The 24,318-nt window shown below is 55.1% G+C and overlaps 2 protein-coding genes and 1 long non-coding RNA gene across 7 annotated transcripts in view; 2 read left to right on the top strand and 1 right to left on the bottom strand.

Moving 5' to 3' along the window:
- Nucleotides 1-35: 35 nt before the first annotated feature.
- Nucleotides 36-8,703, bottom strand: CFAP73 (cilia and flagella associated protein 73). The gene is made up of 7 exons (XM_059408483.1): nt 6,725-8,703; nt 5,295-5,400; nt 4,435-4,539; nt 3,439-3,639; nt 2,727-2,948; nt 2,264-2,422; nt 36-731 (listed from the first exon to the last, which is right to left on the bottom strand). Exons 1-7 carry the CDS (start codon nt 6,979-6,981, stop codon nt 651-653), a joined length of 1,131 nt encoding a protein of 376 aa, XP_059264466.1. The 5' UTR covers nt 6,982-8,703; the 3' UTR covers nt 36-650.
- Nucleotides 1,990-6,081, top strand: LOC132023185 (uncharacterized). The gene is made up of 3 exons (XR_009405884.1): nt 1,990-2,213; nt 4,363-4,549; nt 5,257-6,081. It is a non-coding gene; the product is annotated as an uncharacterized LOC132023185 (long non-coding RNA).
- Nucleotides 8,704-14,419: 5,716 nt separating the features above from the next.
- Nucleotides 14,420-24,318, top strand: part of RASAL1 (RAS protein activator like 1) — a 29,758-nt gene continuing 19,859 nt past the window's right edge. The window contains exons 1-5 of one of the 5 annotated variants that reach the window (XM_059408476.1): nt 14,420-14,487; nt 20,857-20,913; nt 21,608-21,650; nt 23,470-23,583; nt 23,721-23,782. In XM_059408476.1, the coding sequence (XP_059264459.1) occupies nt 21,634-21,650; nt 23,470-23,583; nt 23,721-23,782 (193 nt within the window). In that variant the 5' untranslated portion in view covers nt 14,420-14,487; nt 20,857-20,913; nt 21,608-21,633. Of the gene's footprint in view, nt 14,488-16,436; nt 16,816-20,856; nt 20,914-21,607; nt 21,651-23,469; nt 23,584-23,720; nt 23,783-24,318 lie in introns of those variants that run through there. The other 4 variants (XM_059408475.1, XM_059408473.1, XM_059408472.1 and 1 more) reach the window with 4 other exon arrangements.

Here is a 24,318-nt window from a genome sequence, read left to right as displayed (position 1 = left end):
TATGAAAGCCCCAGCTACTGTGGCCAGCAGTCAAGAGAGTGGTGACTCGGGGTGGGAGGTGGAGTATGCGGTAGAGGGCTCAGCGGCTCCTCCTCTGGCTGTGAAGGGGACTCACATGGCCCCCACCACACCCACAGGTCAGAACCCATCCTGGCCTCCACCCTCCGAGCCCCGTGCTCTCCAGCCCCAATGTGGGGTCCTGGGAAGGTTAAGGACAGCCTCCAGCAGTTGGATTCTCGGGCCACGGATCCACAACAGAGGAGGCCTTGTGACAGGTGCCCCACTTGTGGGTGCTTGCTTTGTGGCCCTCGTGCTGGTCCTGTTTTACTTTACTTACCAGACACTCTTCTAGAATTTACCAGAATTTGCATCAGGCTTCATTCCAAACCCCTGACACACATCAGCTTGTTTAATGCCCTGATGGCCCTGGGAGGGAGGATCTGGTCCCAGGCTATGTGGTGGTTGACATATTGATGCCCCCCACGTGGCCCACATTTATTTAGTACTTGCTGTATGCCCGTCCTGTACTCCCCACAGTAGTCTGAGCGGACACAGCCCCCTCCCATCTCTCAGGTGAGGACCTCTTAGCACACACCCCGCAGGAAATGTGTACTTCCTTTCAGGGTCGGGGGGCCACCTGCTTACCTGGATCAGGGCTGGGAGGCGGCTGTGGGCTCTGCCTGACGAAGACTGGCCAGCATGGCGGAGAGGTCCAGGATGAACAGCTTCACCTGTGGGTGCCCAACACTGCCAGTCACATCCCAGCCCCCGAGTGTCCAGTTCTGCCATGTCCCCAACACAGGATGCTGCAGAACACGGGTTGGGGATGGAGGCCCCTATTAAAAGTGATGGCAGTGGTTCCCAGGGGCCAGCCAACCTGCCCTAGACAGTTCTGGGTCTTTCAGGCCTCTGTCCAAGCCTCCTGAATGGCCTGTGAGCAGACACTCTCAGTTTTCCTACCTGGTTATCACCTGCATTATAATTAAATGAGTATTTTCACTTCCCTTGATTCATTTTTCCCCCCTTTGAATCGGATCAGCCATATTCATTGGTGTTTGACCTGCTCTCATCCCCATGGGTTAACCTCCCATATTTCCTTTTAAGTCACTTATTTATTGATAATGAATTTAATGTCCACTGCCAAGAGCCGGAACTTAGCCGGAGGCCAACTTACCCTTGGGCTCTCCCTTCCCCTTTGTCACACTTGAAAAGGAAAACATTTCTAACAAAAACAGAATCAAGTTACCCCCTGTCACAAGCGGAGGAGCAGTGGAAAAACACAAGGCACAAGAAACCCAGCTGACTCTTGCACTCCGCTGTTGCCTGGAGGGGGCGTGAGGCCCGGGCCCAGGGAACACCACAGGGGTTAAAGGCACACTCACTCGCCCTATCTCCTTGGTAGGATCAGGGTCCGTTGAAAAGGGACAGGCTTTTGCCTGTTCCATCCTCCTGAGCCTCTGTCCCTCCTGGAGTCATCTCGTGGAGCTCAGGGTGGCGGGCCACACTTGAGAGAACAGTGGTGTCCACAGACCCATCCCACTCAGCCCATGGCACAAAGGTAGGCTCCCGGAGCCCGAGTTTTCCGTGTCTGGTTGGGATCCGGGGTGTGGGGTGCAGGACAGGAGTGGCAGGGGCAGCTGGACCTTTCATATTTCTTCCACTGAAAGGGACCGTGCTTTGGGGCCCCATTAGAAGCCACGGAGGCATTTGAAGTCAGAACCACCCCACCCCCTTGCCATTGTAAACCATGTCACACGTTCTACAGCCTTGCAAACCTGAATGACTTGGTGCATGGTGACATCTGTGATGCATTTCTGCAGAAAGACAGACAAGGACCAGCCCCATCCTCTCCCTCCCTAGGGAAGCTGCAGCCCGTCCATGCAGGGAGCAAGAGGGTCAGGGGTTAATTAAAGGTGAATCTCCACCTGGTTTCTCATCAATGTTGTCACTTGTTTGTGCTTTTTGACCCTGGGACAAAGGACAGACTCTTGTCATGAACGTGTGCGTGGTCAGTACACACCCCCAGCCCCTGGGCACAGGTGAGAGCACTGAGACCCAGAGAGGAGCATGACTTCCTTGTGACCACGGAGCAGATGCCCCTGGGAGCCAAGACCCAACCCAGGCCTCTTCGGCAGGGGTCCAGGAGGCCACCGAGCCCACCTCTGGAGTGCCGGCAGCTTGGCTCACAGAGAATCATGCTTAACCCAGCGTAGGTGAGGTTCCTGAGGTTTTGGGGTGGGATGGGCCAGAAGAGGGAGCGCACCTGCTCCAGCTGCCCCTCGGTGTCCTCGATGGCCAGGGCGGGGGGCTGCGCCTTGTGTTGGCACACCAGCTGGAACAGGTTCAGCGCGGCCATTCTGCTGCGGCCCAGGACAAGGGTCTTCTCTGCTGCTGTGTTCTGGATCTGAATCCACTTGGATTCCTGAAGAACACCCCACCCCCTTCCAGATCAGGGTTGGAGCCTGCTGAGGAGGGCTGGGGCCTGTCTGCTACCCTCCAGGGGCGCAGAGGCCCCTGGGGGGGGGGGGAGCAGGCACAGGGGTCAGGATCTGCTGGGCCAGGCCCCCGGTGCCCTAAAGCGCTTTCTGATGCTTGCACCTGCCCGTTAGCGCCGCTGCCCGTCCGGGGTAGGCATCGGTCCTTCTGATCTTAGGAACCCTGGCACTGGACTCGGGCGATCGGCGGCTGGGGCCCCGGGTGGGCGCCTCCTCCCGGCAGGGCCGTACCCAGCTCAGCGTTCGCTCCCTCGCAGCCTCCAGGCGCTCCAGCAGCTGCGCTCGCCGCTGGCTCTGCCCCAGCAGCTCGTCCTGCCCCGCGTCCCGCAGCCTCTGCAGCCGCGCGCGGTCCTCCTCCAGCTGCGCCTGCCGCTGGCGCTCCGTGAGCCTCAGCGCCGTCTGCATATCGGCCAGGCCATCGAAGCGCGCCACCAGCTCCGGGACGTCCTGGAACTGGGGTGGGGTCAAGATGGGGTCCCCACGCCGCCTGGCCCTTGGGCGCTTCCTCCTCGGTTAGCCCATGTGCCGAAGGAGGGCATCACACAGCGCCTACCCCAGAAATGAGGGCTCGTCCCACCCCTCCCCACTCCAGCATTAAGCCTAGCCCAGCCTCACTCCCGTGATTGTTCCGTTCAACTGGTATTGAGTGCCTGGATACACCCCCTCCCCCTTCGCCTGTGTGTCCCTGAGTGCAAGTTACCACTGTGAGCCTCGGTTTCCCCATTTATAAGATGCGGTAGACAAGAGCCAAGACTCACTTCACGGGGCTTTGGGGAGAATTCAAGAACAAACTTTGTCCCCAGGCATACAGCCAGTGCTCAATAAGTGGTGATTCCTGGCATACAGTCAGCACTCCAGTAGTGCATACCCGGAAAGCCGTCCCAGAGGCTACCTGACGCTGCGCGGTGGCGCCGAGCCCCAAAACCTCCTGCAGGGCCCTCACCTCCGGCAGCTGCTCCAACACTTGGCCCAGCAGGCGCGCGCAGGGCTCCAGGCGCTCCACCCGGCGCTGCAATCGCGCGCGCTCCCGCTGCAGCTCCTCCAGCTGGACCCTAAGCCGTTGTGCCTCGGCCTCCTGGCGGCTCGCCTGCAGCCGCTCCTCTGCCGCCCTGTGCAGCGCGCGGCTGCGCCGGGCCTCGGTGTCCTGGGGAGGCGGACAGAAAGGAGGCGACTGCCCTCACGACTGGGGAGCTCGCGGGGCTCACCGCTTCTACCCGCCCCAACACCCGCACGCGGCGCGGGAGGTAGCACACAGATGGCCTGTGGGCAGACTCAGCCAGGATCTCTGATTTTGGTCCCTCACTTACCCCTGTGTTTTTTAAAAAACTCAAATGCCTCAGGCAGTGCGTGTGTATTTCCTACTACTCCCTCTTGTATTAGTAAGCCCATTATTTATTTATTTTTAAAAGATGCTTATTTTTTTCTTTAAAGATTTTATTTATTTATTTGACAGAAATCACAAGTGGGCAGAGAGGCAGGCAGAGGGAGGCGAGGTGGGGAAGCAGACTCCCCGCCAAACAGAGAGCCTGATGTGGGGCTTGATCCCAGGGCTCTGGGATCATGACCTGACCTGAAGGCAGAGGCTTTAACCCACTGAGCCATCCAGGCGCCCCAGTAAGCCCACTTAAAAAAAAAAAAATTGTTTATTAATTTGAGAAGAGAGTAAGCGAGTCAAAGAGAGCATAAATTGGTAGAGGGGCAGGGGGAGAGAGAGAGAGAAGCAGACTCCCTGCTGAGCAGAGAGCCAAACGTGGGGCTCAAGTTGGGGCTGGATCCCAAGACCCTGGGCTCAGGTCATGAGCAGACACTTAACCAACTGAGCTGCTCAGGGGCCCCCAATAAGCCCACTTTTAAAATTCACATGCAGGTCTGGCCCCGACAGGATGGTGACTTTGTGACCCGATGAACTGCCTCCCCTCCCCCAGCCATATCCACCCACCTGCAAGAACTTGTCAAAGTGGACAAAAGATCCCTTCAGCTCCCGCTCCTTCTGTTCCAACTGTTCCCGGCGCTGTTTCTGGGCTGCCGTCAAAGCCTGGAACACCTGGGGAGAGGTGAGGGGTGGGTTTCTGTGTGTGTTTGGGGGTTCAAGTTATATAGCACCTTCGGGTTCCTACTTCTGTCATCTGTAGTCCCTGATCTAGTCCCTATACTCCTGCTCAAATCCACCTAATGCTCCTACCATGCATGATGAAGCCTGAATGGCCCCGCATGCCACCATCCCTGTCCTTCCTTCTGGTCTCATTTTACCCCTTTCCTCTGACACTGTCTTCTAGACACTCGTCCTCCTGTGTTTTGTCCTTGTCTTCCAATCTTTGTATGCGCCCTTTCCTCTGCTGGCTTCTCCACCCCTCACCCAAACCCCCCTTCTGCGGGATAAGCTGATTTGCCATTTGCCAATCCCTAGATTTTACTTCCTTCAGGAAGCCCTCCCTGACCACCCTTGGTGGAGATAGGGACTTCCTCTCGGTTCCCACAACCTTCTCAGTGCGTCCCCACCTGGACATGTGTCTCCTTTAGACGGTGAATCCCACAGAGGAGGACCGTGGTGAGACTTCTAGGTCCCAGTGCCATATCGTGCACATAGTAGGTGCTCAGTGAGCCCTTATGTGCATCAGCTGATCTTACTTGATCATTGATAGGAAACCCAAGCTCAGAGTGGTGAAAGGACCTGTCTCAGACTCTGTAGCTAGTAAGTTGGCTGCATTATTTCCCAACCCCTGCTCACCACCTTTTTTTTTTTTTTTTCTTTTTTGCCCAGGGTCCGAAAAAGTCTCAGGGACTGCAGTGGAGGCTCACCTCCTTCTGGGTCTGCAGATCCCGGTCCGCATCCATCAGCTCTTGCCTCTTCTCCAGGAGGCGCAGCACCGGCGGGATGTGGTCCACATTGTGCTCCGGGATCTTCCTGGAGGGGCTCCAAGGGGGAGATGGGAATGAAGGAGGCAAGAGTCAGGGCCCCCAAACCCCCCTCTAGTGCTTGAAATGCCCCCACGAGCCATATACTAGTTGTTGAGTTGTTCATTCATTCAACATATCGTACAGAGCAACTACTCTGCCGGGCACCTTTCTAGGCAGGGGGCGGGGGGAGGCAGTGCAAAATCCCCACCTTCCAGAAGCTGGCATTCTGCTGGGGTGGGGGCACAGGAAATAAAGCTAACAGATAATAAATAAGGCCAGGGCATGGTAGGTGTCTGATGAAGTATTAAGCAGGCAAAAGGAAAGTCTTTCAATGGGGAGGTGAAAAAGTCTCTCCAAGAAGACCCTGAGGTCACCCGGGCAGAGACCCGTGGGAGCAAGAGGAGGTCAACACGTGGATACCTGCAGGGAACGGCCAATGCCAAGGCCTCAAGAGAAGGACTTTGGATTGTAGAAGGCTCTCGAGGCTGCAGTGGGGGCCGAGAACCATAGGAGAGGCAGGGCAGCTGCAGGAGATGGTGAAGGGGTTCTGGGATAACACAGAGACAGTGTGGGTCTGGTCAGGTGGTCGTAGGGGAGAGGCGAGGAGTGCGGTCACGCTCAGTTTGAGAGCAGAGTTGATGCGGTGACCCAGGGCGGGGTTGAGAAAGGAGACTAAGGGGAGTTCCAAGTGAACTGGAAGGAGGGGGTGGTGGAGGGCTGAATGGGGTGCAGAGATCAGCTACTTGCTGTGGCCAAGCTGTGGCCCTAGACCTCCCTGCGAGGGCTCCAGGAGGGGGCTGGGATCTGGAGTCTTGCTGGGGTGTGTGTGTTGGGCGGTGGGAGGGGTTGCGCACGGCCCTACACCGTGGCTGTGTAGACAGCCGAAGGGATGCTTGAACATTCTGTTCAGTACCAGTCCCGACTCTGGCGCTGAGCTTGGGACTCTCAGCCGCTGCGGAACACAAAGGAGGTACCCCACAAGCTTCCTCCACTCCTCCTTGTACATGCAGAGTTTGCAGGGAGAGCAGAGCAGGAGTTCACAGAATTCCTTTCCCCCTCGGTCCAAAGGATTTAATCTCAACTGGATGTCCGCCAGGGGTGGGGATCAGGAACAGAGGAGAAGCCTGGGCTGCTAGCTCTGCCCTAACTAGCCCAGAGGCCACTTTTCCTCTGAGCCTCAGTTGCTTCTTCTGTGAAGTGGGGACAGTAATACGCCACCAGGAACCGCCCAAGGAAGCTGTGCGACACAGGCAAGGGGAAGGCATGGGTCATCCCACCAGCTTCTGCCCCCTGCCACCCTTTCCCCCACAGTTCCATTCCGAAGCACTCACTCGGGCACTTTCTCTTGCAAGGCCAGTCGGAAATAGTCCTCCCAGGGCACGTCCATTCTCCCTGCAGTTGTCCCGGGGCTTCCTTTCCACAAGGCAGGAGTCTTGCGCTGGCTCAGAAGGCCCTGGGGGTTTCGGGTTGAGGGCAGCGTGGCAGCGAGCTCTTGTACTCCAAGAAGGCAGCCACCTAGCAGGCCCCAGTTGCTGGGGCAACCAACCACACAACATTCTGTTGCCTGCCGGAGACTAGGGGCATCCATCCTGGGAGGGAGGGAGCGAGGTGCGGGGGCAGCCGGAAAGGGAGTGCGCTCTGCCCATCCCAGAGAGGGCTTTAGCTCCCAATCTAAACTGGGGTGCGGTGAGAAGGAGGTGGGTCCCTCGGTGCACCGTGCCTGGTCAAGCTTCTTCCTGGCTGGGTGAGATAGCACGCCTCTATCGTGGCTGCACGCTCAGTTGTCTATTCAAAAGAATAATTATTGGGCACCTACTGTTTGCCAGGTTCGGGGCAGGGTGCTGAGGGCCTACTGTGTTGCAGCTCTTTGAGGGTCAACTCCCTTTGCTGGGGATGGGGCTACCCTGGCCAAGTCTCAGGGAACCCCCTAGCCCGGTTAGGGAGAGCTCGGCACCGCCCAGCGGAGACCGGCTTGGAAGGGACCCATCATCCAGATCTGGAGGATACGGGAGGGAGGAGCTGACATACTTTGGGCAACAAGAGTTACTAAGCGCTCTCTATATAATATCAATTTAATTCTTAAAACAGTACTCCAGGGAACGGTATTAGGGAAAAATGCCCAGAGTAATACCCCTGGGTCCTCCACTCAGAAATAACACACGCTAGCATCTTCTCGTCTTTGCTTTCTATTATTTTAGTTTCCAGTTTAAATAATTTTTTCATGTAAAGAACTGCATTTTCTTATCGTAGAAAAACACTATTAGCAAAAAAACACACCTATACTTATAATCCCTAAATCGCTAAAAAACAACTCCTAAGCATTTTGTTAGAGCATATTTTTAGAAAGGAGCTAAAATAATATACATTTTCCCTTTGAGGACATTGCATTAAATTGCAAATACCACCTTCTACAGAAATCGATGTGAAGTTATAAGACACATGACCTAATATTTTCTTACTTAAAAACATTGAGGTATAATTTACATACCGTAAACTTCCTATTTTCTTTCACATACAGTTCTGTGAGTTTTAGTAAATGCGCAGAGTCATGTAACCACCACCACGGCCAAGACACAAAATGCTTCCCTCACCCCCTGCCGTCCCCATGCTCCATAACCAACCTTCGGTCCCACCCCAGCCCCTGGTAACCACTCACTGACCCGTTCTCTGTCCCAGTGGGTGTGCCTTTTCCAGAATATCAGAAATGGAATTCTCTGCTTTGTGGCCGCTGGAGTCTGACTTCTGTAACCCAGAATCGTTCATCTGAGATTCATTCGCGTCCACATGTGTACCCGTATTTCATTCTTTTCCATTGTAGAGTAGTATTTGATTTTACATCCTGGTCTCATTAGTCAGCCCCCTGCTGGGTCATCTCTTGTTCCGGGCGATTACAAATAGAGCCTGTGTTCATGTACAGTTTTTTGTGTGAACATAAGCTTTCTTTCTGCTCCATGTAAGTACATAGGAGTAAGCTTGCTGAGTCATATGGTAAGTCTGTGTCTAATTGTATAAAAAACAGCAAACTTTTTCCAAGTATACTTTTTGCAAGTGTACACTTTTTCCAAGTGTACCATTTTTATATTCACGCCAGCAAAGCATGAGCGGTCTCATCGCCGCTCTGTAGCCTTGCCAGCAGTTGGTACTGGTGTGATTCTTGAACGTCATTCTAATAGACGTGTAGCTCCTGGAAGACTTTTTTGTTCAGAGACCCTTGTCGATACACACGCTGTTGAAGAAGCAACACAGCGAGGTCCCATTTCCCTTCACTCTGTTCCCCCCAGGGGTTCCATCCTGCACCCTATAGGACACAATCACCACCAAGAAATTGGCATCAAGACAATCTGCCAACCTTATTCAGTTCTCATGGTTTTACATGCGCTCCTCTGTGTGTGTGTGTGTGTGTGTGTGTGTGTGTGTATTTAGTTCAATGCAAAGTCATCACACGTGGGGGCACCTGGATGGCTCAGTGGGTTAAAGCCTCTGCCTTCGGCTCAGGTCATAATCCCAGGGTCCTGGGATGAAGCCCCACATTGGGTTCTCTGCTCAGCAGGGAGCCTGCTTCCTCCTCTCTCTGCCTACTTGTGATCTCTGTCTGTCAAATAAAATCTTAAAAAAAAAAAAGTTATCACACACAGACTCCTATGACCGCCACAATCAAGCTACCTACAGAACATTCCTCACAGAGATCCTCCATGCTACGGATAGCTAGGACCGGATAGCTAGGACCGCCTCCCTCCCTCCTGCCTCATAGTTGCCTCTTGGCAACTATGTATCTGTTCTCCCTCTCTACAGTTCTGTTACCTCAAGGATGTTCTGTAGTGGAATTAGACAGTATGCAACCTGTGAGACTGTCTTTTGCACTCAGCTTCATTCTCTTGAGATCTATCCTACTAGCTACACGCATCAGTGTTTACGCTCTCTGATCACTGAGTAGCATGCCGCGGGCTGGACGTGCCGTGCTTGGTGAACCATTTGGGTGGAAGGATGTTTGGGTTAGATGCCGTTTGGGGCTCTCATGAAGAAAGCCACTGTGAAGATTCATGTCCTGGTTTTTGTGTGAGTGTCAGTTTTCTTCCCTCTAGAATAGACGCCCGTGAGCACAATTGTTAAGGAAGCTGCTTGAGCCTTTTCCACAGTGGCTGTACCACTTGGAATTCCCACCAACAGTGAACAGTGATCCAGATTTTCTGCCTCCTCACGGTCATTACCGTGTTTGCCCTAGCCAGTGCGGTAGGTGCACCGTGAGGTCTCACGGTGGTTTTCCTTCTATTTCTCTACTGGACGTGATGACGGTGAACATCTTTTTGTGTGCCAATTTGCCATCCCCTTCAGCAAAATATCTGTTCCTATCTGTTGCCTGTGTTCTAATGAATTGTTCTTAGCCGTTGAGTTTTGAGAACGTCTTTATATATTCTAGATACGGGTCTCGATGTTCCAGATAATCCTCTGTTGGATATTTTCTCCCAGGCAGAGCTGGTCTTTTCATTCTCTTCGCGTGGTCTTTTGCAGAGCAAGGTTTTAATGTTTGATGACCTGATTTGCCACTTTTTCCTTCCTGCATCGTGTCAGGTCTAAGATGGGATTTGAACTTGGGGCACCTGGTTGTGGAGACCACCCTCTTAACCACAATGGTTCAGATATAGCTGAGCCTCCCCTCCCCAACTTGGATCTTTCCCTCTATAGGTTCATTCCCTTCCTTGTCTCTTCAGAGGATGTCATCATCGTGCATCCTCCCTTTTGAATTTCTGTTCTCTTAGAGGTGTTTTTTGGTGGGCAAATGTTTATTGAGCACCTACTTGGTACTAGAGAGTGTGTGAAGATACAGCAGTGGATAAGGCAGAAACTGCCCTCATGGGGCATACAGGCTGATGGTGCACCTATCGGACTGGCTAAGACAAACACGATGATGACCACGAGGAGGCAGAAAATCTGGATCACTTTTACGCTGTCGGTGGGAATTCCAAGTGGTACAGCCACTCTGGACTAGGGAGAGAAGTCTAGGGTGCAAGGAGCAGGGAGGGAAGCTTTTTTGAGGCAATGACGTGTGAACTGAGACTTCAAGGATGGGGTGGAGGATGAGAAGAAGAAAGGAAAAGTATTCCAAGTAGGGGGAACAGCATGTGCAAAGGCCCTGAGGCAGGAGGACGTGCACCCCCTTCACAAAGAGAACAAAGGTCTGTAGGTTGGTGTGCAGAATTCAAGGATGATGGGATACATACTGACTGGAGAGGGCCAAGGAGGGGCCAGACCTGTGGCCAATAATAGATGAGGGAACTGAGGCCCAGGGGAGTTAAGTGACCCTCTGAGGACAAGAGGCTGAGAAGTGATGGGCCTTGGTTTTGTTTTTAGAGATAACCCATCCCTACCTTGAAACTGCTCATAGCTTTGAGGAGAAGAAAAGGTCCCTACACAAGCAGCCCCTCTTCAGAAGGCTGCAGCTGTGGGTACATGACCCAGGCCTCAGCGTTTCTGTTTTAAACAAGGTGTCGAGGCACCTGGGTGGCTCAGTGGGTTGGGCCTCTGCCTTCGGCTCAGGTCATGATCTCAGTCCTAGGACAGAGCCCAGCATCAGGCTTTCTGCTCAGCCGGGAGCCTGCTTCCCCATCGCTCTCTGCCTGCCTACTTGTGATCTCTGTCTCTGTGTCAAGTAAATAAATAAAATCTTTTTTAAAAAAATAAATAAAGTGTTGCTTTCAGCTTCTCTTGGGGGCTTCCCTCTCATGCTGCTAAGGCAGAGGTCCCAAATCCTCACCTGTGTCTATCCCCACATCCTGGGAGAGAGGGTGAGTGGGACTGCGGAGTGACAGCGGGACACAATTTCTCAGCTGGCCTTGCCCTTGGCCACAGCGCACAGCTCTGGAAATAGCCACTCTCCCCACCCCCAAGTCTCATGCTTGGGTGGTTTCCCCCTTCCTATTTCTCCATTCCAAGGCAGGGGGTGGGGGGGGTGCCCCTTGGGGAATAGGGATGGGGAAGGAGGAAGCAGGGGCGGCGGACAGACAGACGGATACCTTGTTTCAGGCTGTGGGAGGACGGGACTGACTGCTTCCTCGGCAGCCAGCCCACGGGAGGGGTTTGTGGAAATCCTGCCCACCCCTCCCACCGCAGCCTCCTGTCCTTCGTGGCTCCCGGCCCAGAATCGTGCCCAGTGATCACAAATGGGGCTTTGTGTTCCCGAGACAAAGAACACGCTCCTTACCCCCAACCTGGGCCAGGGCTTGTCTTTCTTGCCCCAGACTTGGCCTTGGAAGGGATGGGGCCACAGGAGGGGAACTGAGGTCTAGAGACAGGCAGGTCTGTGGAGCCAGAAGAGGGGTCTGCCCCTGGTTTGGGGGTGGACTTGGAGCAGAGAGACAGTATGTTGGCAGAGATGAAGCTGCTGTCCTAGGCACTGTGGGCAGAAAGGAAGTAAGAAATAATACGACTATTATCGCCGTGAGAGAGGCCAGATTCCTGCCCCGGAGGGGAACAGAATTCTGTTTAACCCAGCAAGTGTGTTTTGAGTCTTTCTTACGTGCCAAGCGGTGTGGGAGGCACGGCATGAATCAGACATTGTCCCTGACATTTAAGAGATAAGACGAGCGTGTAAAATACCACAAAACAAGAGAACAAGAGACCAAGGTCGCAGAATGGTGCCAACAGGCAGGGGTTAAGGGGGTGGGGAGGGGTCGTGGCTGCCTTCCCGGAGGCTGCAGGCCATCCACAGAGCTGGGGCAGCCGAGATTTCAGAAACGGGAGGCAGCGCGGTGTATTTTCTGAGGATGAAAAGAAGCTCATGTCTGGATGTCTGGGGAAGCCCTCTGCTGCTGCCCGATTCCCTTGTCTGTTTTCTCGTCTGCGTATCACTTCCTACTTCCTACTGAGAGTGTCTTCTTCAGTGGCAAGCAACTTTTGTCAGCTCCCCACGCTCCTGAGAGCCCCAGGGGAGCAGGGCTGGGCGGTCCTATACTTCGCTGTATCCCTACTGCCTGGGACACAGTAGGCACTTGACGCAGATCAGCTGAATAAAAGGAATATTCATACAAAGAATATACATGTAATCGTTCGTGGCATCCGGATGGTGGTGTGGAGATGGTTGTGTTTCCCCCACGACTTCGGGTTTCTCTTTTAGCATTTTTTTCCCTGTCATTCCAAGTCTTTGAGCATATCCTTCTTATTTTATTTTATTTTTTTAAAGATTTTATTTATTTATTTGACAGAGAGAGAGAGAAATCACAAGCAGGCAGAGAGGCAGGCAGAGAGAGAAGAAGAGAAGCAGGCTCCCCGCTGAGCAGAGAGCCCACGCAGGGAGAGCTCGATGCGGGGCTGGATCCCAGGACCCTGGGATCATGACCTGAGCCAAAGGCAGAGGCTGTAACCTACTGAGCCACCCAGGTGCCCCATGAGCATATCCCTCTTAACAACCATGTCCTAGTGCATGATATTGACACGACATTGTCTCTACTTTGCTAGCCCCACCCCTCCTCGTTTTTAATCCAGTTGCATGGGTAGGAGATCAACAAGGGAACAGGAAAAGGAGGGAAGGGGCTTTCCTAATGGAAGGCAGGGTAGGGCGAGGGCACTGTGGGTGTGGGGAGAGGAGATAGGAGCAAGATCTTAAGAGTGTTGAGTTCAGGAGTGTCTAGAGGGCTATGTGGCTGGGGAATCTGGTGCCCAGTGGTGTGTTGTTGAACTGACGCCCCCCCCCCCACCGCAAGCCCCCCGCATTGTAGCATTTGCCAGGTTCCATGGGGGTCGGTTCTCCTGCCACGGATGGTTTCACGTTCCCACTGTGGCGTTGCTGGACATCGAGTGGGAGATGGGCACAGCCATCCCTGACCTTGGCGTCTATCGATCAGAGTTCTCCGCTGAGATGCGAAGCCCCAGGTTTATCCTGCGCCGCAGCCTGGAGCCGTACTGGCTACTGAAGCGTGGTTGCTCCATCACTCCCTGGAATTCAGGGTGGGGCCTGGTGTTCCACTTAGGGGGAACTCGGTGTCAGGCACAGTCATGGGGTTAGGATGTCCTCCTATGGCCATGACTCTTGCTGAGTCTTTGCTATATGCCAGGCTGTGCTAAACATCTGACTTTTTCTTCATGTCATCCTCACATCCAGGCAATGAGGTGGGTGCTGTTACTATGCCCAACTTACAGATAAAGAAACCGAAGCCTCCAGAAGGTGTCCGAGAACACCCAGCTCATAGTGTAGGTGCCACAATTCAGTCCCAGGTTGGGTTGACCGGATGTTAGAACTTCTGCTCTTATCCCACGAGCTGAGCGTCTCGGGCCACTGAAGGCGGCCCTTGTGTGCATCCCACGGGTGCTAGGCTAGGGAGAGAGCTGGCGGGAAGATGATCGTGGGTTTGTCTTTACGGGCTTCGAGGAAGTGGAACGGGAGGAGGCTAAGCATTTCTTGAGTACCTACTAGGTACCAGGAATGATGCAGCTGCCTCACACTGCCTCTGGATCAACTCTCACAACCACCCGTGAGAACGATGAGACCTTTCCCACGGGACAGCCCAGGCTTGGGTGCTTGTGAGCCTACTCTCTCCTCTCTGAGCTAGGTAGCACCCAGCAGGTGACACTCCTTCTTTCTGCCCCCTTCACCCTTTGGTCCTTTGACGGGAGCTGCCCCGGGAGACCTCAAACCCTCTGCCAGTTTCAAGTCAAAACTTTTCAGAACAACAGGAAGTGGCCAAGCCATTCGGAAAGTTTGAGGACTGAGGCCACAGTCCCGGGTGCGTTTCAGGCTCCAGTGCTGGTTATTGGACAGGTGACAGAGCTGGCTCCCTGGAGGCCTGGCCTGCACATTCCATAGACTTCATAACCTCCCTGCGGGCCTGGGGAGGGGCATCTGGGAATGCGACTTCTTGCTCAGCTCCGGAAGACTGGCCGAGCTGGCTGATGGCACTTTGGCTGGCAACCCAGGTGGCCCCAGGACCGGGCCCCTCAGGTTTCATCAGGGGTCCCTAAAGGTCGGAGAGCCTATCTGAGGTCTCTGCAGGAGCTCAGAAAAAAAAGGGTTAGCCAAAAGCTCTCATCTAGGCGGGGGTAAGAAAGGGACAGGGTGCCTGTCTTGAAGCAGCACGCGCACAGCAAGTACCATTATCCTCCGGTAAGGCTCGGGGATCACTAGTAAGGCGCACAGAGGAGGTGGGTGGTAAACACTCACTTGTGGCCACCGCGGTTCTGGATTCGACCCTGATCACCTCTTGTACCCTGCTGAAGGGTACCCTGCAATACTTCTAAGCCTTGGGGCCGGCCCTGCTAGACCCATATCCCAGATGGGTAACTGAGGCCCAGTCTTTGGAAGTTGGAGACTCGGCAGACAGTGGCCAGTTGGGGGTAGAACTCAGAGAATCCCTTACCAGCTTGGCTGGAGTGTTGGGTGGGAAGTCAAGGGGGGAGCTTGGGAGGCAGATCAGTGGCTACTCCAGGGGCTGTTCCAGGCCCTCCTGGTCCCACCAGTCTGGGCGTTGGCTGGAGCAATCATTCAGCTGGGGCCTTCCCATTGGTGCCCAGCCCTGGGCTGACCGAAGTGAGTCAGGCTTGGTGCCAGCTCTTCCAAGAACTCTTAGGCGGGTAAACAACAAACTCATAGGGAGAAATGTGTAAGTATCTGTCCGGGGACAGGCTCTTCCTGTTGCATTGTTTCAGATGTGTTTTTCAAACTCCAAGTTTTGACACTTGAGAAATGGACAAACGTGGAACTGAGAAGCAGAAAAAAAGAGAAGGAAACCTCTCTCTGGGGTGGAAGGGTATCTTGGAAGGCTTCTTAGGAGAGGTGATGTGATGCTTGAGTTGTACCTTGAAGGATAATAGTAATAATAATAATAATAGCAAACCCTTTCTATAAGCTTCTTTTTAAAAATTTTTTTATTATTTATTTGACAGACAGAGATCAGAAGTTGGCAGAGAGGCAGGCAGAGAGAGAGAGGGGGAAGCAGGCTCCCCCCTGAGCAGAGAGCCCGATGTGGGGCTCGATCCCAGGACCCTGGGATCATGACCTGAATCCACGGCAGAGGCTTTAACCCACTGAGCCACCCAGGCGCCCCTTCTATAAGCTTCTTATGTGCTTTGTGTATTATGTTATGTTTTGAGACCTGTATCTGCTTCTTTCTTATCTGCTTTATCTCATCCAATTCTCTCAAAACGCTATGAGCAAAATATTATGTTATTCCTGTTGAACAGACGAGAAAAGCAAGCCAAGGCACAGAGAGGTTAAGTGACTTGCTCAAGACCACACAGCTAGCAAGCAGTGGAGTTAGGATTCAAATCCAGAAAGGCAAGCCAATTACTGCCTGAGGCCTTCCCTGAGCTATCTAATCCCTCTGAACCTGTTTCTTTATCCATGAAATGAGGGCGATAGTGCAATAGTACTTAGTGCACAGAATTATGGTGAGGATACAATCCCCGGAAACCGCTTAGAACAGTGCCTGGCACACGGTAAGTGTTCAAAGAGTTGTAAATGACTTCTGTCGCCGCCGTCGCGGTTGTCTTCAGGCTTCCCCTCCCCCTCCGGCCGCAGCTGCCTCCCCCGCAGTGCCAGCCCGTGACGTGGGAGCTGCCGCTCGCACAGTCTGGGTTTAATTGGAAACTAAACGAGAAGGAAGGGGATGTTCGAGGCCCCTCCCTTGACTCTGAACGGAACCCCCCCCCCCACACACACACCCCGCCGCTCGCCCCGGGGCATGTGCGACTCCTTCTTTAGTGACACCTCCTGCCCACCGCGGGTACTGCTCCCGCACAGAGCAAGCGACTGGGACCGAGGAGGCGGCGCCGGGATGGGAGGCAGGGGAGGGCTGCGGAGGTGCGACTGTGCTGGAGGGAGGGCAGGCAGGGGACAGGCTGTGTCTTCTGAGCTCGGTGCCAGCTCACCACGAGCCAGAGGCCACGCCCGCCTTGGCCGTGGGCCGCTTCCCACCTGGCAGTCTCAGCGCGCCCAGGTCTCCGTGGCCGGTGCGCTCGGGCGCGCTTGGCTGGGGTGCCGGCAGAGGGCGCGCGAGGGGGCCCGGGGACGGGCGGGGGACACGCGGGAGGCGGGATTGGGGGGAGGGCCCTGGGCTGCCCCTCCCGCCCCCTGCCCGCCCACCCGAAGCTCCAGACCGGGAGGCAAGAGCTGCGGGTGCCCCCTGCGCGCTCTGCCTCCTCCGCGCCCCCGCTCCTACCTGTAGAGTCCGAGGGTCTCCCCCTCCCCGGACACCTATTCTTTCTCCTCCGGAAACCTCCCGCCTAGCTACCCGCGTCTCACATAGGCGGCGCTGGGACCCCGGGACGGGGCGCCAGGTTCGCAGCTGGTGACATGTAGATGCCCCCTCGGTGGTCCAGCCTCGGCACCTGGGCGCCCTTCTGCCCGTTAAAGTTTGGGGCTGGGCGCCATGGCCAAGAGCAGCTCCCTGAATGTTCGCGTGGTGGAGGGCCGGGCGCTGCCCGCAAAGGACGTGTGAGTACCCCGGGGCGAGTCGCGGGTGAGAGGTGCTGCGGACATGGGATGGGGCGGGGGTCGCCCGTTCCGCATGCCGGGGAGGAGCGGTGAGGTGGGCACGGGGTTCCTGTCTAAGACACAATATTGGTGCAGATCCGCCTCCACAGGGCTAAAACCTCATGCCCATCGCTGTCCTATCGGAAAGGGGCGCCCAGACTTAGCAGATGCGCCACCCTGCCCCAGGAAGGGGGATGTCTTTGTTCCTGGGATGTACTAAAGGGGATTGGAGGGTCGGATTTTGTTGGAGCTGGGAGGGTAGTGTGTGGGGGGTGTCTCTTCCTTAGTTCAGTCAGGTACCAGAGGTGGAGCTTCTCCAGACCAGGGTGGGCGCCTATCTAAGGAACCCTGGGAAGAAAGCCCAGAGCACCGGGTGGCCCCAGCATTCCTCTGTGTGCATCTGGTGTTTAGGTTCAAAGACAGTCATCAGATGGCCCACCAGCCAGACCTGGGGGAAACTGGGGTCCTCTGGATCCAGAGCCCTGAGCTCCTCAGCAAGGAGCTCCCTGTGTGGGCCTTACCTGGATGCTGAGCCTCTTGAAGACTCCACCCACAAGCCCCCCCCCCCGCCCCCCCCCGCCCCCGCCCAGTAACACCCTGTCCAGCCAGGTGTGATGGGGGCTGGAGGACCCCCGGGTTCCTGTGGGTACCAGTCCTTGGCTCTACTTCCTCTAGGGCTGAGTCAGCAGTTGCCCAATCAGCAGAATGGCAGGAGGGGTCCCCCTCCTGCTTGGCCTGGAGCCCAGAGGGGCTCTGAGGTGTCAGCACCTGGGACAGGTGTGGGATCCTTGGCAGGACGTCAGCTGCGTGACCTTGAACCTGGTCCTCTTGGGTCTCGATTTCCCGCCTGGACAATGGGAGCTCTGGACAGGGGCTATCCAGCCTGGAGAAGCTATGTGGGGTGGAGAACCTGTTAGGATTTACCCCGTGGCCAAGGGTGAGCAGAAACTTGGATTCTAACCCTCTACCGAAGCTGAGATGAGGGCTTAGCTGTATTCTGACACCCCCCAGCTGTGGGTCCCCAGTGAAGGGTTTCCGGCCTTTGATTTTAGGAACTTTGCCCCTCCCCAACCCTGGGCTGCTGAGAGAGGTTTTAGCTTCCCTTCATCCTCATCAGCTACCCCAAATAAACATGCCCCTGAGATAGAGGCAGAGCGCTTGCTGTGTGAATGCGGCATCTGGACAAGCCCCTGCTTCCCTCCTTCTGGGACACCCTCTCAGAGCCTCAGAGAATGACATTCTGGAACTGTCAGGGCAGTGAGGCCAGGAATGGGGGCCTGGAAACTGCCAGAGGGCTGGGGCGGGGGGGGCCCTCCAGAAATCAGGTTTCCATCTTCCGGTCCTGGGTGAGGCCATTAGAGTGTGGACATGGTTCACGGTGGGGACATGGCTTATGGGGTGGACACGGCTCGCGGGGGGTTCCTTCTGCCTCTCCTGCAGATGGGGTTAACTCATACCTGCTTCCTACACCTCTTGGCCGCCCTTTCTGCCCCCAAGTTCTCGGGTCAAGGTGAGCCCCAGAGCAAGAATGGGAAGAAGTCCCTAAGCCGTAGTTGGAGATCCAGCCCTCTGCCTCAGTTTCCTTAGCTGTTGGCTCCCTTCTTCAGAGGGGCTGTCCTCAGAGCCTGCTGGGATCTCCACACCCAGGGAGACTCTTAGACGGGGGTGTGTTCTCTCTCTGGTTTCCTAAGGGAAAGGACCCAGCCTCATTCTGAAGCCTCATCAGGTTTGAGGGTGGGGTCTGACCTGACTCCGGAGGAGGCCTCCACTGACAATTTTGAGAATTACTCATGTTAATCATAGTAGCTGTAAGTCGTCCAGGGCTTACTCTTGGCCAGGGCTTATACTTAACACTTCCTGAGGTGCTATAAGCATTTCCATTTACAAATGGGGGAAACAGGCCCAGAGAGGCAAAGTCACTTGCCCGAGGTCACACAGCTGGGATTTGAGCCCTGACTGGCTCCATGTGTAAGCCACACTGAGCAGGCAATGGCTGAGGGGCCTTCTTTCCCACGCTTAAACTGGGGCAGGGCCCATGGGAGAGGTCAAGGTTCTGGAGAAATTGAGGGTCTGGTGGGGGCACCCCTCCTGCCACAGCTGCTTCCTACCTGATGGGAGCCTGATAAGGCCCTTGTGCGTCAGAGCCATGGAGCCAGCAGCGAACTTGGCTCCCGAGGGGGGGCCCCAGGGTCAGGCCTGGTTGACGGAAGGGGGCGTGTCTCCCAGTTCTTTGCTACTGGGATCCCAGCCAATCTTCCTCCACATCTGCTGTTGGGGAAACTGAGGAATGGGACCGTACCTAAAAGAGGCTCAGAGATAGAGAACCCAATCAGAGAAATGAGATCTAGGGGTCACCCAGCCACAGGCATCCCAGGGCGTAGGGCCAGATTAGGAAACTGAGGCTCTCAGGGTTACTCAGCCCAGAGGGTCTGAGGTAGATTCAGAAGGGGAAACTGAGGCCTAGGGCACTACTCAGAAGGGAGTTCAGCAGTAGAACCCAGAAAAGAATGTAGGGACATAGGCCATCACCCAGCCTGAGCTGTTCAGAGAAAGCGGCCAGATGGGGAAATGGAGGCACTGGAGCACCCACACGGAGGGAGCTTGGAACAGGAGTCCAGAGAGGAAAGTGAGGCGCAAGGAAGGACTCATCCAGCAGACAAGGCTCAGACTGCCACTGGCTCCTGGTGCCAACAGCTCCTCCCCTGAGATCCCATGGTAACTGTGGATTGGTGACTGATTAGAGATGGCAGAGAGAGTGTGGGGCCTGGGACATCAAAAGAGGGTGTCACTTGGAGAGAACATTTGAGCTGGGGTGGAGGGGCCATTGGATAGGAGCATGCGTGCTGAGCCCCCTAGACCTGGGTTTGAATTCCGACTCAGGAGGGGGGTTGTGGGATGGAGGATACAGGTCCTCCCCCAAGGAGCTCACAGTTCAGAAGTTTGAGGGAGACAGACACTAAACACAGAGAGAAACAGGGAGCAAGATGCTTTCTGGTGCCCAGGGGGATTGGAGGTCAATTTCACAAAGGACAGAGGTGGTCAGGGATGGCCTCTCTGAGGTGGTGACTTTGGGGCTGAGGATTGAATAGCAGGACTGAGCCAGCCATGACAAGATCGGGGACAGAGTGTCTTAGGCAGCTGCAATGGTGAGTGCAAAGGCCCTGAGGCTGCACTCAGAACTTGGGGGAAGACAAAGGAGGCCTGTGCAATGGGACAGAGGGGAGATGAGGGCCCTAGTGGACAGCTTGGGATGGGGCTGGTAACTCTTATTATGAAGGGGGGATGGAGCTGCGTTTGGTTGGCTCATGGCTCATGCCTCCTCAAGGGGCTGCTGTTGGTTGTGGTTTTGAGATCTGGGTGCCCTGGTCTGTGCCAGCAGAAGCGGTCTCACTGGGCTGAGCACTGGGAGTCCCCCCCACCCCAGGGAAAATCCGGAGGAAATGAAAAGTTGGCTGAGAGGGTAGGGGGTCCTGGAGTAGAGCTCTGGGGCCAGCCCATGATGCCTCCCACCACGCGTTATCTCCTTTAGTTCCTCCAGCCACCCCTACCCCTGCCGCCCCCACCAGGAGATGTGTGTTACCATTATGGGGAGGAAAAACCAGCACCCACAGAGATGGGGGGTGGGGCTTGTTAGGTTCCACAGCGAGCAGGCGGTAACCCCGAGAAACCTCTCTAACATGGGCTGTTGACCATAGCTCTGGGCTTCCTGGGACCAGCCCTGGGATCTTTGTGGCCTCAGTCCTCAGTGTTCTGTTTCTATATGTGGAAGCCTAGAGAGACCACGCATGGGGGTCGGGCATCAGTGGGTGGGCTGTGTACCCATGACATCTCCTGCCGGTCCCCTGAGATTCTGCTTCTTACCCTGACTTGCTGTGTGACCCTGGGCCAGTCCCCTTCCCTCTCTGGGCCGCAGTTGCCCCATCCATACATAATGAGGGTGGACTGGGACCTCCACTTGTGGCTGCCCCCTCAACCTCCCTCCTGAACGTCCTCCTCCCGCAGGTCTGGGAGCAGTGACCCTTACTGCATCGTGAAGGTGGACGACGAGGTGGTGGCCAGGTGAGGAGTGGAGAGGCCGGGCCTGGGGGAAGAGGAACAGGGCAGGGGATGGAGGAGGAGCTCCTTCTAGACCTGAGAGGTCCAGGCACAAGATTTGACGTTGAAAAGAGGAGCCGGGTGAGGGCAATGTCTATGCCAAGAGCGGACGAGGTGCCTGCCAGTGGATGCTTTGTGCTTTGGCCCTTCTGGGGACAGACAGCTGGGGCTCCCAGCTCCCCTCTCCATCCTACCCCTCCGACTGGCCGACACCTTCCCCCTGGACCAGATGATGTCCCTGCCAGTGTCCTGGGGCTGACTCAGCGGCTGCCCGCCTGTGCCTCCCACCGTGGCCTCCCTGGAGGCGGGCATCTCACGCTTGGCTGGGCTGGCTGGTTCCGGGCCTGCTGGGTGCTGCGGGCACTGGGGCGTGTGTGTGTGTGTGTGTGTGTGTGTGTGTGTGTGTGTGCATGCGTGCCCAGCTGGGCCTTCTTGTGAGTGGTGGGGGGTGTTGGAGGGCTGACGTGAATGTCTATGACTGATGTGCGTGTCCCTGGGGGTGTGCAGCTCACAGGCTCACACTGTGTACCAGTGGAGGGTGTGTGTGTGTGTGTGTGTGTGTGCACGTGCGTGCGTGTGTGCGTGTGCGTGTGTGCACACCCGTGGGCTGCCCTGCATACACACGTGAGCACCAGTGTCTGCTTGTTTGGATACACAGATGCCTTCGTGAGCACAAGTGAGGACATGAAGGTGTTTGCTGCGTGAGTGAGTTTGGGCAGGGGGGAGGGACGCGGGGCTTGGCGGTGGTTGGCTCCCGCCCCAGCAGGCCGAGGGACAGCTCTCAGCCCCCGCAGGCCTGAGGGGTGTGGGTGGGCAGGTGGGCGGGTGGCTGAGGCCTGGGTTCCTATGGAGACAGCAGGATTCAGGATGCTTCTGGTGCTGGTTGCAGTCCAGAGGGGCTGGGGGCAAGGGGGGTGGGGAGCCTGCATGGGGCAAGGTCAGCCTGCAGCATCCCAGCTGACCCCCTCCATTGCTCTCTATGCTCATGCTGCCCCCTCCTCACACGCCCCCCCCAAACCCACAGAGAGATTTCTGTGTGATCCCAGGCTGCTGTTCTGTGCATCTCTGGGCTCTGAAGAGGGACTTCCAGCTATGAAAAGAGGGGGACAGGGGGAAGAGGGTGTTTGAGAAGATGGGTCCATCTGACTGTGGTGCTCTGGGCTGGGGTAGAGGGCAGAGTGTGCATCACTGTGTGCCTCTGTGTGGATATGTTCACGGTCTTTGTTGGGGAAGAGGGCAGGGCAAGGGGTAAAAAGAGTGGCCCAATTCTGGTTCAACCCAATTCTGCAGCCATAGATTGGGTGTGTCTTCATTGGGCAAAGTGGGTTCCTCGTTCCCTGCTGGATAAAGTGCATAGGCAGGGGTGTTGGAGTGAGGATGCTGTGTGTGTGTGTCTGTTTCTAAGCTTGCTTGGGTCCCTAACCCACCTGTGGTTCCCTCTCATTTCCTGAGTGCTCTGGCTCCTGCTGACTTTAAGTTCTCTTGGCCCCGCACACATCCCATTCCCCAACCAGTGCTTTCCTGTTCCTCAGACTCAAGTTCACTCCTGCCCCAGGGCCTTTGCACATGCTGTCCCAGCCATCTCGTCCTCATCTTCTCTTCCCCCTTTGCCTGACTGGCTCCTGTAGGAAGCATTTTCTCACTCCTTCAATCCACACCCCCAGACCTAGCCAAGTGCCACTGAGATCACCCCAACCACAGGACTTGTCTCACTGTGTCATGTGTCATAAGAGTTCAGGAGGGAGTACCTGCCCACTGAAGGGGACTCTGTGGGGGCAGGGTCCTGGGCACCTCTTCATCTGATTCTCCATAGCCCACAAGGTTTGGCACACAGGGTATTCATGGAGTGAATGAGTGAATGAATGGAATTTGCATGTTGTCAGCTGTGTAAGGGATTCTGTGTGTGTATCTAACATCTGTCACCGTACGTGTGTAAATGTGTGTCTGTGGGTCTCTGTGTCTCTATGAGTTGGGCTTTTTTGTTTTGTTTTGTTTTTGATCTCTGTATCTATGTGAATCTGTTTTCTCTGTATCTGTATGTGTCCATATGTAGAAACACATAGATATGCATTTCTAGAAATTTCTGAGGATGCGTATGTGTATCTGTGTGTATGGGAATGTGTCTCTGGCGTTCTTGGTGTGTCTGTGAGTGTCTCTCTTTTCATGTCCAACCTTGTGGGAATGTATGTGTGTGCGTGTGTGTGTAGGTCTCGGGGTATGTGAGTGTTGGGGTTTCTGCGTGTGTATTTGTGTTTTGTTTTTGTTGTTTTAAGAAGGCTCCATACCCATCATGGAGTCCAACGTGGGACTTGAACTCATGACCCTGAGATCAAGACCTGAATTGAGATCAAGAGTTGGACGCTTTACTGACTAAGCCACCCAGGGACCCCTCTGTGTGTGTATCTATGCACATCATGGATACAAGTGTGTGGTTTGTGTGCATGTGTATATCTGGGTCCCCAGGTGTCTGCCACCTGTGTGGCCCAAGGGTCCCCAGCCCCCTGTGCCCTCCCTCTGCAGAACAGCAACTGTCTGGAGGAGCTTGAGCCCCTTCTGGGGGGAGGAGTACACCATTCACCTGCCCTTGGATTTCCACCACCTGGCCTTCTACGTGCTGGACGAGGATACAGTGGGGTGCGTGTACTGGGGACCCCTGCTTGAGCACCTGGGGGAAGACGGGATGGCCCAAAGCAAAGTCTCCACCCAACTGACCCTTGGTGCCTGTTCCCGCTATTTAATGACTTGGACCCTCATCTGCCACCTTTCCACAGGCACGATGACGTCATTGGCAAGATCTCGCTGAGCAGGGAAGCGATTGCAGCCGACCCCAGAGGTGGGTGAGGGACAGCAGCCTTCGGCTGGGCAGAGGGAATATGGTGGCCATGTCTAGGCTGGGCATTTGCGAGCATGTAGCAAGTGGCAGGAGAAGCAGTCTTCAGGGGAAATTATTTCAGTTGTTGATTTTTCTTTTTCTTTTCTTTTTTTTTTTTTTTTTGGAAGAGAGAGTGAGAGAATGCTCATGCCCAAGTGGGGTGGGGGGGGGCAGAAGGAGAGGGAGAGGGAGAATCTTAAGCAGGCTCTTTGCCTAGCATAGAGCCTGACACTGAGCTTAATCTCATGACCCAGAGGTCATGACATGAGCTGAAACCAAGTCAGATGCTTAAAGGACTGAGCCACCCAGGCACCCCATCAGTTGTTGGTTTAAAAAATATTTTTTTAAATTTATTTATTGAGTAGTTAATTACTTTACGTAGTTCCATATTCAAAAGGTATAATTAGCGGGGGAGACTATCCCTCTCTAACCCAGCAATTCCATTTTCATTTTAAGGTTGTCAGTTTCTTGTATGTCCTTCTAGAGATAATTCTTCT

The sequence above is a fragment of the Mustela nigripes genome, chromosome 8 (genome assembly GCF_022355385.1).
Source record: "Mustela nigripes isolate SB6536 chromosome 8, MUSNIG.SB6536, whole genome shotgun sequence".
Lineage (NCBI taxonomy): Eukaryota > Metazoa > Chordata > Mammalia > Carnivora > Mustelidae > Mustela > Mustela nigripes.
Note: the sequence above shows the minus strand (reverse complement) of the source record. Positions and strands in the feature narration are given on the sequence as shown.

Coding starts and splice junctions, on each gene's coding strand:
- CFAP73 (XM_059408483.1), bottom strand. CDS start 6,981: ATGGATGCCCCTAGTCTCCGGCAGGCAACAGAATGTTGTGTGGTTGGT. Junction 3,640..4,434: donor ACTTTGACAAGTTCTTGCAG/GTGGGTGGATAT, acceptor CCGCCTCCCCAG/GACACCGAGGCCCGGCGCAG. Junction 2,423..2,726: donor GGGAGCGAACGCTGAGCTGG/GTACGGCCCTGC, acceptor GGTGTTCTTCAG/GAATCCAAGTGGATTCAGAT.